The 14,217-nt window shown below is 42.7% G+C and overlaps 1 protein-coding gene across 6 annotated transcripts in view; it reads left to right on the forward strand.

The window, feature by feature from the left end:
• Positions 1 to 14,217, forward strand: part of kif13a (kinesin family member 13A) — a 343,290-nt gene that overhangs the window by 235,055 nt on the left and 94,018 nt on the right. For all 6 annotated transcript variants that reach the window (XM_069908320.1, XM_069908319.1, XM_069908326.1 and 3 more), the window contains 2 exons: positions 2,284 to 2,433; positions 3,365 to 3,529. In XM_069908320.1, the coding sequence (XP_069764421.1) occupies positions 2,284 to 2,433; positions 3,365 to 3,529 (315 nt within the window). The remainder of the gene's footprint in view (positions 1 to 2,283; positions 2,434 to 3,364; positions 3,530 to 14,217) is intronic.

A 14,217-nucleotide genomic window follows, 5' to 3' on the forward strand; every position in this document is an offset into this window, starting at 1 on the left:
CCCTTACCCGTTTCCCGAGGTAACTGTTACCTTTTCACAGTGGTAGACCACACCACTTGTTGGGACGAGGCGATCCCGATGCCAGATGCCTCCATGGACTCCTGCTCCCAAGCGTTTTTGAATGGTTGGGTTGCCCAGTTCAGCGTCCCGAACCACCTCACCAGTGAACAGGGCACCTAGTTCACCTCTGCGCTCTGGGCACAGCTCACCAACAGACTTTGGATCAAGCTACATCACACCACAACCTATCACCCACAGGCCAATGGGCTAGTTGAGCGATTGCACCGCCATCGGCACTTCTGGCCCACTTGACCTGCCCCGACTGGGTGGATGAGCTGCCTTGGGTGCTCCTGGGCATCCGCTCGACCCCCCAAAGAAGACCTACAGGCATCATCAGCTGAGCTGGTCCACGGTGCACCGCTAGCCCTACCCGGTGAGTTTATCAACGTTCCTCACCACCCCTAGCAGTCACCGCACGGTCTACTTCCCCGCCTCTGGGCCCAGTTGGACTCCTTCACACCCCCACCGCCGCCCAGACATGGCACATGGGCCTCTTAAGTCCCCAGCGAGTTGTACTCTGCAAAGTACATTTTTATCAGGCGGGGCCCATCCACGGCACCTCTACAAAGACCATACGAAGGGCCGTACAAAGTTGTCCAGGGTTCAGGATCCACTTTCACACTGGACATCAGTTGTAAGAGGGAACTGTTTACAGTGGACGGGTTAAAGCCAGCCCACCTCGACCCCACCGAACTAGTAGTTGTGGAAAAGGACATTGTCACGCACACAGCGGGGCAGCCGGCCAAAGTGACGCCATCAGGGATTTCCTCCCGATCTCAGCACCGGGCTCAGAAGCCTGCACTTAGGGACCCACGTGACGCCCCGGTGACGTCGGGGCCCCCCAGTGCAGTTCTCAGCCAGGTCCAGGCTGGAAGTATAAGATCAGCCAGGCAGCCTGCAATAGATCAGTTTTTGCTCACTGAACTCAACCCGTCTGGTTGTGCGATCCTTCAGTTAGCAGTGTAGCCGCTGCTACAGAGTCTCCTTTTTCCATTATTATTGGTAACTTATTCCAGGCACCTCTCTTTGGAAAAGAGACTTGTCCCATTCATCTTCTTAAAACTCTCCATGCCGAGCCTTCAACATTTCCTCAAGATATTTTTGCTCTGGTTACAGCAATGGTATATAGAAATGAATAAATGTATTCCATTAGAAAAAATAACATATAGTTTAAGAAATAATATAACATTATTTGAACAAATATGGGAGCCGTACATGGAATATAATAGAGAAAACCTACCGGGACATCTATCACCTAAAATTACAAAAGGAAAAGAGAATGGAAAGAATTGACTCAGTGGAAGTTTTTGTTCGTTAATGTTGAGTGACAACATTGTTTGATGGGTTTGATGTATCTTGGATTCAGAGTTTTGAATGGATGGGGGGGGAGGGGAGGAGGGAGGAGGGGAGAAAACGACACTGTATATATTTGAAAGGAGAAATGTGTATATCTTGAATAATGTGATCTATAGTGTGAAAAATAAAAAAAATTTAAAAAAAAAGATATTTTTGCTCTGGGAAAAAGATGCTGATTGACTACCCTTTCACTATCTCTCATATTTTTATGAACTTCTGTCAGGTTTCCCCTCAGTTTCTGATGTTCCAGAGGTAGCAGCCCAAGTTTGTCCAGTTTCTTCTGTTATACCTTCCAATCCAGGCAGCATCCTGCTAAATCTCTTCTATATCCTTTTCAAAGTCTCTGCATCCTTCTTGTAATGGGGTGTTGCATGCAATACTCCAGCTGTGGCCTCACTATTGTTTTATATGGCTGGTTTCCTGACTTTTGCACTCAATACCCCACCCAGCAAAGGCAAGCTTGCCAGAGGGCTTTTTTACCTATCGATTTGCATGGCCATTTTCTACGGACTTGAACGCCCAGGTTCTGTGCACATCATTTTCCTTTCCAAAATGAAAGGAACTTGCTTTATTGCGATCATTTAAATTTAGACATTCAGCACGGTAACAGGCCCTTCCGGCCCACGAGCCCGGGCCGCCCAAATACTCCAATTAACCGACAACCCACATACCTTTTGAAGGGTGGTAGGAAACTGGAGCAAATAGAGAAAACCCTTACAGACACGGGAGAATGAACAAACTCTTTATAGACAGTGCCAGATTGAACCCAGGTCACTGGCACCACAAAAGAGTTGCTCTAACTGCCACTAACCATGCCGCCCTAATCTATTACGTTTATAATGAATAGAATCTGTAACTTTTTTTCAGTACAATAAAATTCTCAGCAAACACGGAGACCCTTTCTACGAAGCCCAAGAAAACCATAACCTGATTGGGGTCGCCAATGTCTTCCTGGAATGTCTCTATCACGATGCAAAACTTGAGTATGCTGTTCCCATCATCAGCCAGCAGGGGGAGGTGAGTGCTGGCAGAGGTTCCTTCAACTGCCTGTCTATTAAAGTTCAACCCCTCTGTACTTGAGCAAAAATATAAAAGTAACCAAATGTTGCTATTTATTTCATACACTTTAAAAAAATTTTTGACCATACAATGTAATTGATTACAAAATTTAAAAAATACAAATACAAAAATAAATCTTGATGTTATACCCCAACCCCCATCCACTCAAGAAAAGACCCTAAAGAAAAAATAGATATAGAAAGAAAAGCAAGAAAAAGATAAAATAAAGAAAAGAAAGCAGAATGGACTGCTTAAAAGTGTCATGCACACCACAGATCATAAATTCATATTCTATTTCATTTTCTTCGGAGAAGATCAACGCTGGTCTCGAGGATTAGGAAGAACACAACTAAAAATTTACAGCTGAAAATTGTAAATATGGGCACCAAACTATGTCATACTTAGTTCTTAAATTATAGATAATTTTTTTCAAGGGGACGACAACTGTGTGTCTCCACATTCCAATGTGCCATACCAAGATGTGAATCAGACTTCCATGCAAGTACTAATAATTTTCTAGCCAATGCCAAAGTAATTTTAGCAAATTCTTTTTGATGTTTAGATAGTTTCAATTGAGGTCTTATCCCTGTAATATTCCCCAGTAAAAATAATTCTGGGTTTTGTGGAAATTTTCTTCCTGTAATCTGCTCTAAGAAATTTCCTAGATCAACCCAAAAAGGTCTCACTTTAGAACATGATCAGTTTGAATGTAAAAAAAAAGTTCCTACCTCTTCGCCACATCTAAAACATCGGTCTGATAAGTCTGATTGTACACTGGTTTGATATAAAACTTGGGAGAGAGAAAAAATAAAAACACAATTTGTTGAATGAACAGATAGAGAGTTTGAGGGAAATGTGTTAAATGTTTGCCTTGTTGAATTGAATCAAGGTTGCTGGCCGGCTCCATGTTGAAGTAATGCGGGTTAATGGTGCGATTCCAGAACGTTTGGATGGCGGAGATGATTCTTCAGAGAACTCGAGCGAGAGTGGGAGCTGTGAAGTAATGGATAATAATGGTGAAATTGTGCACATGGCAAAGAAATTGACCTGCAGGGTAAGTGAGAACAACCCTCATTGCTGTTACAAATTCTTGGAATACTGGTTGACCACTGATAAAAAATCTGTTAGTGTTACCACATGCACTTTTTCTCCCTTGGATGATTTCTTAGCATCATGGATATTGTTAGGTCTGCTTTGTTCATGAATGAGTGAGACAAACACCAGGCTGAGTCGAAATCAGGGTTCATTGTTCTTTATTACCGGATTGTAACACTTGCGACCAACCATGTTAGTCGGAGAATGCATTCTGCCGTTATCAGCAAAATGGTGATTTTTTATACCCTTGGATACATGCTTAGAACATCATCATATCATTACTTGTCCAATGACTAAAACTGTTGCTATCCTTTCCCTGCTAGCTTCCTGCCTCTCAATCCATCAATGTCTCTCTTATCTTGTAAGTACAAGGATGCATTTACATCTTGTTACAGCCCTGTACAGGGCAGGGTAACTCCTTACACATTCCCATCTCATGATGTTTTACCTTACAATATGGAAATGAAAAGAAAACATTTGAATCTGCAGACCTTGTAATTGTGGTTAATACATGAAAGTGCTGGAGAAAATTGGCACGTCCCGTAGGAGGTAAAGATTTTTATCAGCAATTTTTCAGTGCATTAGCTTGGGTCACCAGTAACAACCCATTTCAGTTCCCTGCCCCATTCCCATGCCGACATGTCTGTCCATGGTCTCACGCACTGCCAGACTAAAACCACCCACAAATTGGAGGAACAACACCTCATATTCCATCTGGAACCTTCCAATCAGGTGTTATTAACATCGACCTCCATTTCTTTTACCCTCCTTCCCCCCTTCTCACTCTTTTCCTATTCCTATATCTCCTTTCATCTCTCTCTCTCTTTTCCCACCCCCATCACCCCCTCTCTCACCTTTTTCTCTCTCCTTTCCTTGAGCTCTGCATTCACAGAGGCACCCCTTTCGCCGATCAAATCGCACCTCTCCATGTCCAATTATTGGCTCTTGCCTGTTGGCCTATGTTCCACCCCTTCTCCTTTCTTCACTCCTCCCCCAGCCTCTTTATTCAGGTGCCTGCCTTCTTGAAAAAGGGCTCAGGCCCGAAACTTCAGATATATTTCTTTGCTTCCTGTGGACGCTGTAAAACTTGCTGAGTTTCTCCAGCAATTTTGTGTATTAAAAACATTCGGAGTCTTCAATTCATCCAAATTGAAAATTTAGTTGAAAAGAGTACTCAGATGTATATCACCTTCCTAAATTTGGTACTTTATGATGGTGGAGATTTTTACTTTCTAAATTTGGAACTGGATCAATCTTAGACTTTTAAATCCAACACCCCTCCTCTCCCATCATTCCTGTGTCATTCGGTTAAAATTAGAATGACCCGAAGTGAATGTGAGATGAGAGTTTATGCTGGTTCAAAAGATGAGCACTGTCCCTCTTAACAGTCTTAAATTTCCAGCTGGAACTTTGCCCAGTTCTCTTTTGCCATACAAATGACATTGGAGAATTGGAAAATTATCATTTTGAAGGATAATGAAATAGAGGGGGTTTTAATACCCATCCCAACATGACTGTCCATGGCCTCATGCACTGCCAAACCAAGGCCATAAATTGAAGGAACAAATAATATTTTGTCTGGGCACTCTCTAACCCAGTGATTCTCAACCATTGTTTAAGGTGGTATGTGGGTAGAAAGAAAAAGTTTGAAAACCACTGTTTTAACCATTCCTAATTGACTCATTTTATGTGCACTGTTTCATAACTGCAAAGGAAATGGACCAGTGACAATTTTTCTCAAGCAAAATATTTCAGTAACAATTGGGTCTATAGCAGTGGTTCTCAACCTTCCCTTCCCACTCACATACCACTTTAAGCAATCCCTTACTAATCAAAGAGCACCTATGGCATAGGGATTACTTAAAGTGGTATATGAGTGGAAAGAAAAAGGTTGAGAACCACTGCTCAAACTGGATGGCATTAACATCAACTTCTCTGGTTTCTGCTGGCCTACCACCCCCATTCTCCCTCTCTTCCCCATCCCTCTCTCCTTTCCTACAGCTCTCCACTGCCTTCCCTCTCTATTCACAGAGCTATTCTCCCCCGCCCCCCCCTTTCCATGTTTGCTGTTGTGGTTTCTCCATCTGTGGGTCTCTGCCCCTCCTGTCGAAAGTATTCTGGCCACTGGCCGGCTTCATCACAGGTACAGTTGCTGTAAAAAATTGGATCGGAGGTCAATCCACAGGACCATAAGAGTGGCAGAGAGGATCACTGGGGATCTTCCTTCCCCCCCCCCCTGCCTTAGTGTGATCTACCAGGATCATTGTCTGAAGAGAGGGCTTGCAAAATTATTGAGGACCACTTCCACTCTGCAAACAACATCTTTCAGCTGCTCCCATTGGGGAAGAGATACAGGATTATCAAAGCCAGCACCACCAGGCTGAGGAACAGGTTCTTCCCACGGACAGTGAGAATGTTGAATGATCAAAGGAACTGATCACACTGACCATCCGAGACTCATACTTACTAATCAATATTTATTTTACGTTGTTTAACGGAAACCAGAGAAGACAGATGGATGCTAACGCCATCAGGTTGGAGGGTGCCAGGTGGAAGATGAGGTGTTGTTCCTTCAATTTGCTGGTGATCTTAGAGTCTGACAGAGCATGAGTCCATGGATCGTCATGTCAGCAAGGAAATGGGACAGGGAATTGAAATGGGTGGCCATTGGGATGTCACGCTATCAGACAGAGCTGAAGTGGTCAACGTAGCAATCTCCCAGTCTGCGTTCAGTCTCTCTGATGTTGAGGAAACCATTGGACATTGGCTAGCAGCAGAACAGGAAGCAGCATTTTATCAAATAGGAAATATGGCATCAAGATCACAGGGATTGTCGTAAAAGAGGGTCAATGATCAAGGGAGGGAGGGAATTCCAGAGTTTAGGGCCGAGTGAAATGAAGGGATGGACTCTGCTGATGGAGACAAGTTCAATCAGGAATGACACCAGACTTGATGAAGCGCTGTGTGGCTAGACCTAGAAGGCTGGGGCTTTTCATCTCTGGGATGTAGGAGATTGAGTGGTGGCTTTACAGATCATGTGGGGCATAAATCAGGTCATAGGTTTCTTTGCTCGAAAACATAGATTTAAGGTGAAAAGGGGAAGATTTAAAGGCACATATTTTTCACACATGCTGAAAATAGAATACGGAACGAGCTTCCAAAGGAAGTGAGAGGTAATTTATCTTACCTGGATTGAATGTATAATGAGTTTTTCCACTCTATCTCGGCACACATGACATTCAATGCAATTGCAACATTTTAAATACATTTATACAGGTGCCTGGATAGGAGAGGTTCAGAGAGATCTGAGCCAAACGCAGGAAACAAGACTAGCTTTGGGAGGCAACTTGGTGAGCAAGGAAACGTTTTTCCAATGGGCCACTTGCCACCTTGCATAATTTTGAGTCAAAGATTCAAGCAGTAGAGTTTAAGATAAGCATAAGTTTGTTTCAGCTAAAAATAGGCAGTAAAGTACTTAATAATTGAGTATAAACTAATGACAACAAGGAAGAGGATTTCAGGTATGGATGAACTCAGGAGGGGCAAAGTCGAGCAATGTTGGAGAAGGTTCAGAGGAGGTTCACTTGGATAATTCCAAGAATGAAAGTGTTATCATATGAGAAGCGTTTGATAGCTCCTGACCTGTACTCATTGGAATTTAGGAGAATGGGGTGTGGAGGGGAGATTTCATTGAATGAGATGGACAGAGTAGATGTAGAAGGGTTGTTTCTCGTGGTGGGAGAGTCTAGGACAAGAGGGCACAACTTCAGGATTAAAGGGCATCTGCTGAGAACAGAGATGCAGAGGAATTTCTTCAGCCAGAGGATGGTGAATCTATGGAGTTTGTTGCCATAGGTGTATTGAAGGCAGAAATTGGTAGGTTCTTGATTAGCAAGGGCATCAAAGATTATGGGGAGAAGGCCAGACAGTGGGGCTGAATGGGAAAATGGATCAGCTCATGATTAAATGGTGGGGCAGACTCAGTGGGCTGAATAGCCCATTTCTGCTCCTATGTCTTGTGGTCTATGGTCTTATGTTAATGTTGACATGAGGTTGTGGTGGAAAACTCACCCGTTAATCACTGCCTGAAATTTTCAAAAGGTTTGACTTGGCTTCAGACTGGAAGGACATGAGAAGTAAATGAGTTGGCAGGTCAAGCATTTGGGAATGCCATTATCACAAGTAGAGTGGAGCAAAGTCATCTCCATGAAATTGTTCAGACCTTTCTCAAATTCCCCCACCCCCCAAAATTGGCAGCACTCCAGCAGCTGCTATAATGACAGTACTGCGGACGGACCTGGGGAGAGTGGGGAGTGGAGACACAGTACTCCTCCGCCAGGTCCTACTGCCTTGACCTACTGCTGATGGCCTGTTAAAATCGACAGTGTTTTATCTAAAATCCTGTGATTGTGGGGTCTGAGCTCAAGATGGCGGTGCGTTTGCTCAGCAGCGGGCTCGGGGGGGGGGGGATGCAGATTCCAGAGATGCTGTGGACTGGCGCTGGGCACCAGTAACGGGTAGAACACCCCCCCCACCCCATGTTGAGAAGACGAAGAAGAGGAGATGACCTTAAAGATAGTGACCACAGTGATGGTCCAGCGAGGGGTTCTGCAGCTGAAGGTCACGCTCAGGCTGCTGGCAATGAGGCCAAAGGATTAAGACCAGTCTGCAGGCTGCTAGAGACTAGCACTTGAGAACCAGGTATTGGAACCAGGATTCAAGTGGATGCTGAGGGCAAGGGGGGGCTCCCAAAGGGCCCTGGGCGCTGAATGCTTCCTCACCTTGTCGGAGGTTTAGATCATGGCTCGGGTTGCCAATGGTTTGAACTGAACTGGAGTCTTGTGTGGCTTTGGAGTGCTGGATGCAAAGGGGAATCTCGAGGGGACTCTCATTTGCTCGTCTTTCTCTGACTGCAAGGGGTACAGGGCAATGCAAACAAACCCTCAAGTTTGTGGCAGATTCTGGAATTTGTCAACTTTCCTATTCTATCTCCATTCCACAGAAGCCCATCATCTTTATTGATCTTTATCTGCTTTATGGCATATTAAAGGCCATTTCATGCAATATTATGTTTCTGCTTTATTACATGACAATAAATAGTATCTGATCTGATCTTTGGTGAGACCACAACTGGAACATTGTGTGTAGCTTTGTTTTCCTAACTGGAGGAAGAATACACTTTGCAGTCAGTATAATATAGGTTCACTGAGTAGATTTCTGGGATGGGAAGCTTCACTAAGGTTGAATAGAAAATGTTTCTCAGGTTTGGAAGAATAAGAAGTGATCTCTTTATGATATTTAGTTTTTTTTTAATATTTTCTTTTTGATTTTCAAAGACTTGTGCAAATCCAATAACCAGAATATTTCATCTCTTTCCACGCAATATGATTTACAGAGACCTTATTTTCCCCTCTTTACACCCTCCCTATCCCTTAAGTTATAGAAATAACAAAATATAAAAATACAAAATACAGACATACAAAAACCACAAAGACAATGAACCTCCTTAAGGCGAGAGGACCTCAAAAATTAAATAAAAACAGGTAGGGGAAAAAAATACACACTATCTGACCCATCCAGCGCAGTTGAGTCTTCAGCAGCGTGGATTCAATGCTTGCGGACTCTGCCAGCTCGAGTACTTCGATGTTGGTGATGAAGTCATTCCAATGAATGTTGAGGATGGAGCAGAGACAGCGCTGATGGAAGCGTTCTAGGAGCCGTAGGTGATGCCGGTAGAGGACCCATGATTCGGAGCTGAACAGGAGCGTGGGTATGACAATGGCTCTGTACACGCTGATCTTTGTGTGTTTCTTCAGGTGATTGTTTTTCCAGACTCTTTTGTGTAGTCTTCCAAAGGCGCTATTTGCCTTTGGAGTCTGTTGTCTATCTCTTTGTGGATCCTTGCATCAGATAAAATGGTGCAGCCGAGGTAGGTAAACTGGTTGATCGTTTTGAGTTCTGTGTACCCGATGGAGATGTGGGGGGGTTGGTGGTCATGGTGGGGAGCTGGCTGATGGAGGACCTCAGTTTTCTTCAGGCTGACTTCCAGGCCAAACATTTTGGCAGTTTCCGCAAAACAGAACATCATGCGCTGGAGAGCTGGCTCTGAATGGGCAACTAAAGCGGCATCGTCTGCAAAGAGTAGTTCACGGACAAGTTGCTCTTGTGTCTTGGTGTGAGTTTGCAGGTGCCTCAGATTGAAGAGACTGCCATCCGTGCGGTACCGGATGTAAACAGCATCTTCATTGTTGAGGTCTTTCATGGCTTGTTTCAGCATCATGCTGAAGAAGATAGTAAAGAGGGTTGGTGCGAGGACGCAGCCTTGCTTCACGCCGTTGTCAATGGAGAAGGGTTCGGAGAGCTCATTGCTGTATCTGACCCGACCTTGTTGGTTTTCGTGCAGTTGGATAACCATGTTGAGGAACTTGGGGGGGCATCTGAGGCGCTCTAGTATTTGCCAAAGCCCTCTCCTGCTCACGGTGTCGAAGGCTTTGGTGAGGTCAACAAAGGTGATGTAGAGTCCTTTGTTTTGTTCTCTGCACCACACCACACCTAAAGCACATTTCCAAAATTTCTGGCTTTGACTTGTGTAATTTTTAAATCAGTGTAAGGTCTAACTGATGCAAGAAATTATATTGGACCAGCATGTGTCTGGTATTAACAATTCCCGTCAGGCTATTCAAACACAAACCTTCCTACCGTCGTTCATCCATTGTCATACTCAAGTCTGACTCCCATCTTTCTTTTGACCGATGTAATCCCATCTTCGGGCCTTCACTTTGGTTTATGGAATACATCCTAGAGATAAATTTACACACAATCCCCTTTTGAATTAGTCTCCAAGTCACTACAGTCAGGCAGGGTCATCGCTGGTCCCAGTCTGGGGAATGATGGGTGGGGTGAATGATGCTGAAGGCTCCAGAGGAATGAAGGATGAATGGTTTCTTAGAGACATAATTACAGTCCAAAGCCAGATTGAAAAGATTCCATCAGGAACACAGGAAAGTATTTGGGGTGGGGTGTGTGGGGAATGTATGAAGACATGAACTACAGATGTCAGTTATTTCCAAGGTTAAGGCAAGGTTTTGAGGAAGAGGAGTAAAGTGTCTTAATGGTGTAGGTAGGACAGAACAACATCTGAAACTGAAGAGTCGTAAAAGCTTGCAACGCATTTGCTGGCAATAGGATTGTGATATTGTTAAACTCCTCATCTTGTTTCTCCCTGGTGTAACCTTGGATCTTTCTCTTCTCTCTGTGGAGAATTTGATCCCTCATTCTTTCATAATTTCTCCCTTTCTTCCGAAAGCAGCACCCCTCATCCATTAATTCTGTTTCTTTCTCCGCCATTCCTGGCCGTCTCTTCCTGGTCTGACAGAGGTGTCCCATTTCACCTGTTTGCTCTCCATATTTCTGCCTTTGCTTTTCTGATTTCCTTGCTGCACTTCAGTGATTATTTCCCCTCAAATCAACCTCCCTTTCACAGTCTTTCTTTTGTTATGGGTTATATTATATATAAATATGTTTTTAAAAGAGATAGATTGTGGGGCTTTAGTGTAGGTCACTTCTCAAACAGATACTTACACTTCACATCTCATTTAAAATGAGCTTTGCTGAAGCCAGACTTTCAGGCTCCGTGACTTTGCAGTAACAATGGAACTGCTTTCGGAAAGGTTTTCAAAAGCTGGTGCAAATGGAGAAGTCAGGCTCAAGTGCTGATAAAGATCTTTCAATGATTGGGTTTGGAGCCTTGGGAGGAGGTTTGGTTTTTACAAGCAGAGAGAGAGAAAGAGAAGTCAGTTCTGCAGTAGCTTTTTGAAGCTGCAACATGGCAAGCTAGCAGGCTTGTTAAAACCCCATTTTGAAGACGGGTTGTGAGTTCTGAGTTCAGCCTGTTGAAAGCCCTTGAAGTCTGTAGAAGAGGAAATGTCTGGCTAGAGTGTTTCTCCTGAAATAAGGGAAACAAGAGGAACTCTGTGGTGACCTGGAAGAGGTTATCATTTGGAAAACCCATGATGGGGCAAGTTTCTTCAGCAAGAGACTGAAGTGACTGATCAGAGGAAATCAGTTTGTGTGTGTGTGTCCAACGAGAAACAAATCTCTCTCTGAAACCAGCAAGAACCTTCCTGAGCGGTAACCATTTACCTTTAAGCACCAGAGCCTGGTGCCACAGTATAAGAATTGCCTGATACCGGTGAACTTGGAGAAGAGAGAAGAGAATGATTGGACTATTAAAAGCAAAGAACTTTCCTTAACATATACACATTACATACATGTACACTTAGAAATAAAAGGGTGTTAAGTTAGATTAAGTTAATTTAATAGCAATAAGTTAACTTTTTATCTTGTTTTTATATTTAAAGAAATTTAAAAACAACTTTTGTTTAAGTAACCATTTGTCTTGGTAAATTTCTATTGCTGCTGGGTTTTGGGGTTCTCTGGACTCGTTACACTTCCTATCCCAATTGTGTTCTTTTGTAGCTCTCTCCCTACAAAATCTCTACCTCGTTTAGTCACTGATACCTATCGATTTCTCACCTCTCCCGTTTTCTCTGTTACGAGCCCATAGGACCCATAAACCCAGCAGCAATAGATATTCACCAAGACAAATGGTTACTTAAACAAAAGTTGTTTTTAATTATCTTTAAACTTGAAAACAGAATCAAACTTTAACTTATCTATTATTAACTTAACCTAATTTAGCCCCCTTCTAATTCTAAGCGCACGAGTATAGAATGTGTGTGTATAAGTTCAGAAAACTTCTTTGGTTCACAGTCCAACCTCACTTCTCACTCCTCCAAGTTCACTGTTTGCAGGCAATTCTTATACTATGCACAGAATTTATATATATATATATATATACATAAAGTTCACCAGACTTTGGTGCTCGAAAGGTAAATGGTTACCATTCAGGAAGGTTCTTGTTGGTTTTCAGAGATAGATGTGTTGTTCCAGGACATCCACAACTGATGTATTTCCATCAGTCACCTCAGTAATTGCTGACTAAACTTGCCCCATATGGGTTCTCCCTATGATAACCTCTTTCTTTCAAGTCATCACACAGTTCCTTTTTGTTTCTCTTATTTCCAAGTGAAACATTAAATAGCCAGTCCTCTCCTTTTGCATGAACCACAAGGGCTTCAACCAGGCTGTCTTCCAAAAGCTTGCCAGCTTGTCCTGTTTCAGTCCCAGCAACTTCTGCTGGCTGGCATAGTCTAGTGATCTCTGCTTCTCTCTCTCTCTCTCTCTCTCTCTCTCTCTCTCTCTCTCTCTCTTTCACACTCTCTATCTCAGACTGAGAAAAGCCCGTTTGACTCTCTCCTTGCAAAACCACATGATCCTCTTACATCAAGTCTCCTGCTGAGAATAGCAGAGCCAGCATTCTCTTTCATCTGCTGCTTTTGGGTAAACAAGAATCCATTAGTGAAGTATTTTGAGCACTCTTCAAAGCTCTTGCAAAAAGTGTGAGAAGCCTCTATGTCCGGCAGAGCTCCAGAATTTCAAATAAGATCTGTTTTAAAGTGTTTGCATGTGACCTACTCTAACAAACCTTTCCCAATTTATCTCCCAAAAACATTTGTATATACTCTGTCACACCTCTTCTGTCCATTCACACTCAACCTTCTATCCCTCTTTTTACCCCACTCCATTCCATCGCTCCTAATAAAAAGACAATATTTATGTATTTATTTGGCTACTGTATAATATGTCCTCCATGCACATTGTTTGCCTGCAAGTGTGTTATGTCTTTTGTGTCTGCGTGTTTTGCACCGAGGACTGGAGAACGTTGTTTCGTCAAGTGGTACTTGTACAATCAGATGACAATAAACTTGACTTGAACTTTAACCAGCTAAATAGTTTTTATTCCAGCCTGTTTTTCTGACCCAAGTCCTGTGGATTCCACCCTTGCAAAACAGCACCTTGAACTCTGATGTTAAAACAAAGCTGTCTTTGGGAACAATAAATCTTGTTTTTGTCCAAAATTAATCACTGGTGATTAAAGAAAAATATTTTTAAAATTCTCAGGAATATATTGTGTTGAATAGTTTAGTAATACTAACTGACAAGATTGAGGCTGAAAATATGTTGATATCAGTGATATCTTTGGACATAACTGGAGTACAGAGTATATAATTCTTTATTATTAAAAATGTTTTTCACCAGATTTGATAAAGCAACTGCATAAATTTTTATCTATTTATTTTCATATTTGTATATCCATACTGTGCCTATGTATTATTTGTCTGTCTGTGTTTGCAACATTTTTCAGTGAGGACCAAAGAAAGCTGTTTTGTCAGGTTGTACTTGTACAATTGGATGATAAATAAACTTGAACTTAATCTTAAAATGACTCTATAATAACATCAGCCGTTTTACTTCGATCCAGCTAGGTGGTAAATTGCCAGATATCACAGGGCTAATGCATATGTTCCAGCATTCTGAATGGTCAGATAAAGTTGACATCTGTGAAACAATGGGCAGGAGAATGAGAGGGCGATAACAAAGATGTGACCAGTTTTAAAATGTAAGACTCGCCTTGAAATAAAAATGAGTGCTCAAAATGCATGTTCATGTTAATGCTACTTGCGGGGCACATAGCAGAATGATAAACCATCGTGAAAAATTCACAGCAACCACTGAGGTGAAAGT

The sequence above is a fragment of the Narcine bancroftii genome, chromosome 1 (assembly GCF_036971445.1).
Source record: "Narcine bancroftii isolate sNarBan1 chromosome 1, sNarBan1.hap1, whole genome shotgun sequence".
Lineage (NCBI taxonomy): Eukaryota > Metazoa > Chordata > Chondrichthyes > Torpediniformes > Narcinidae > Narcine > Narcine bancroftii.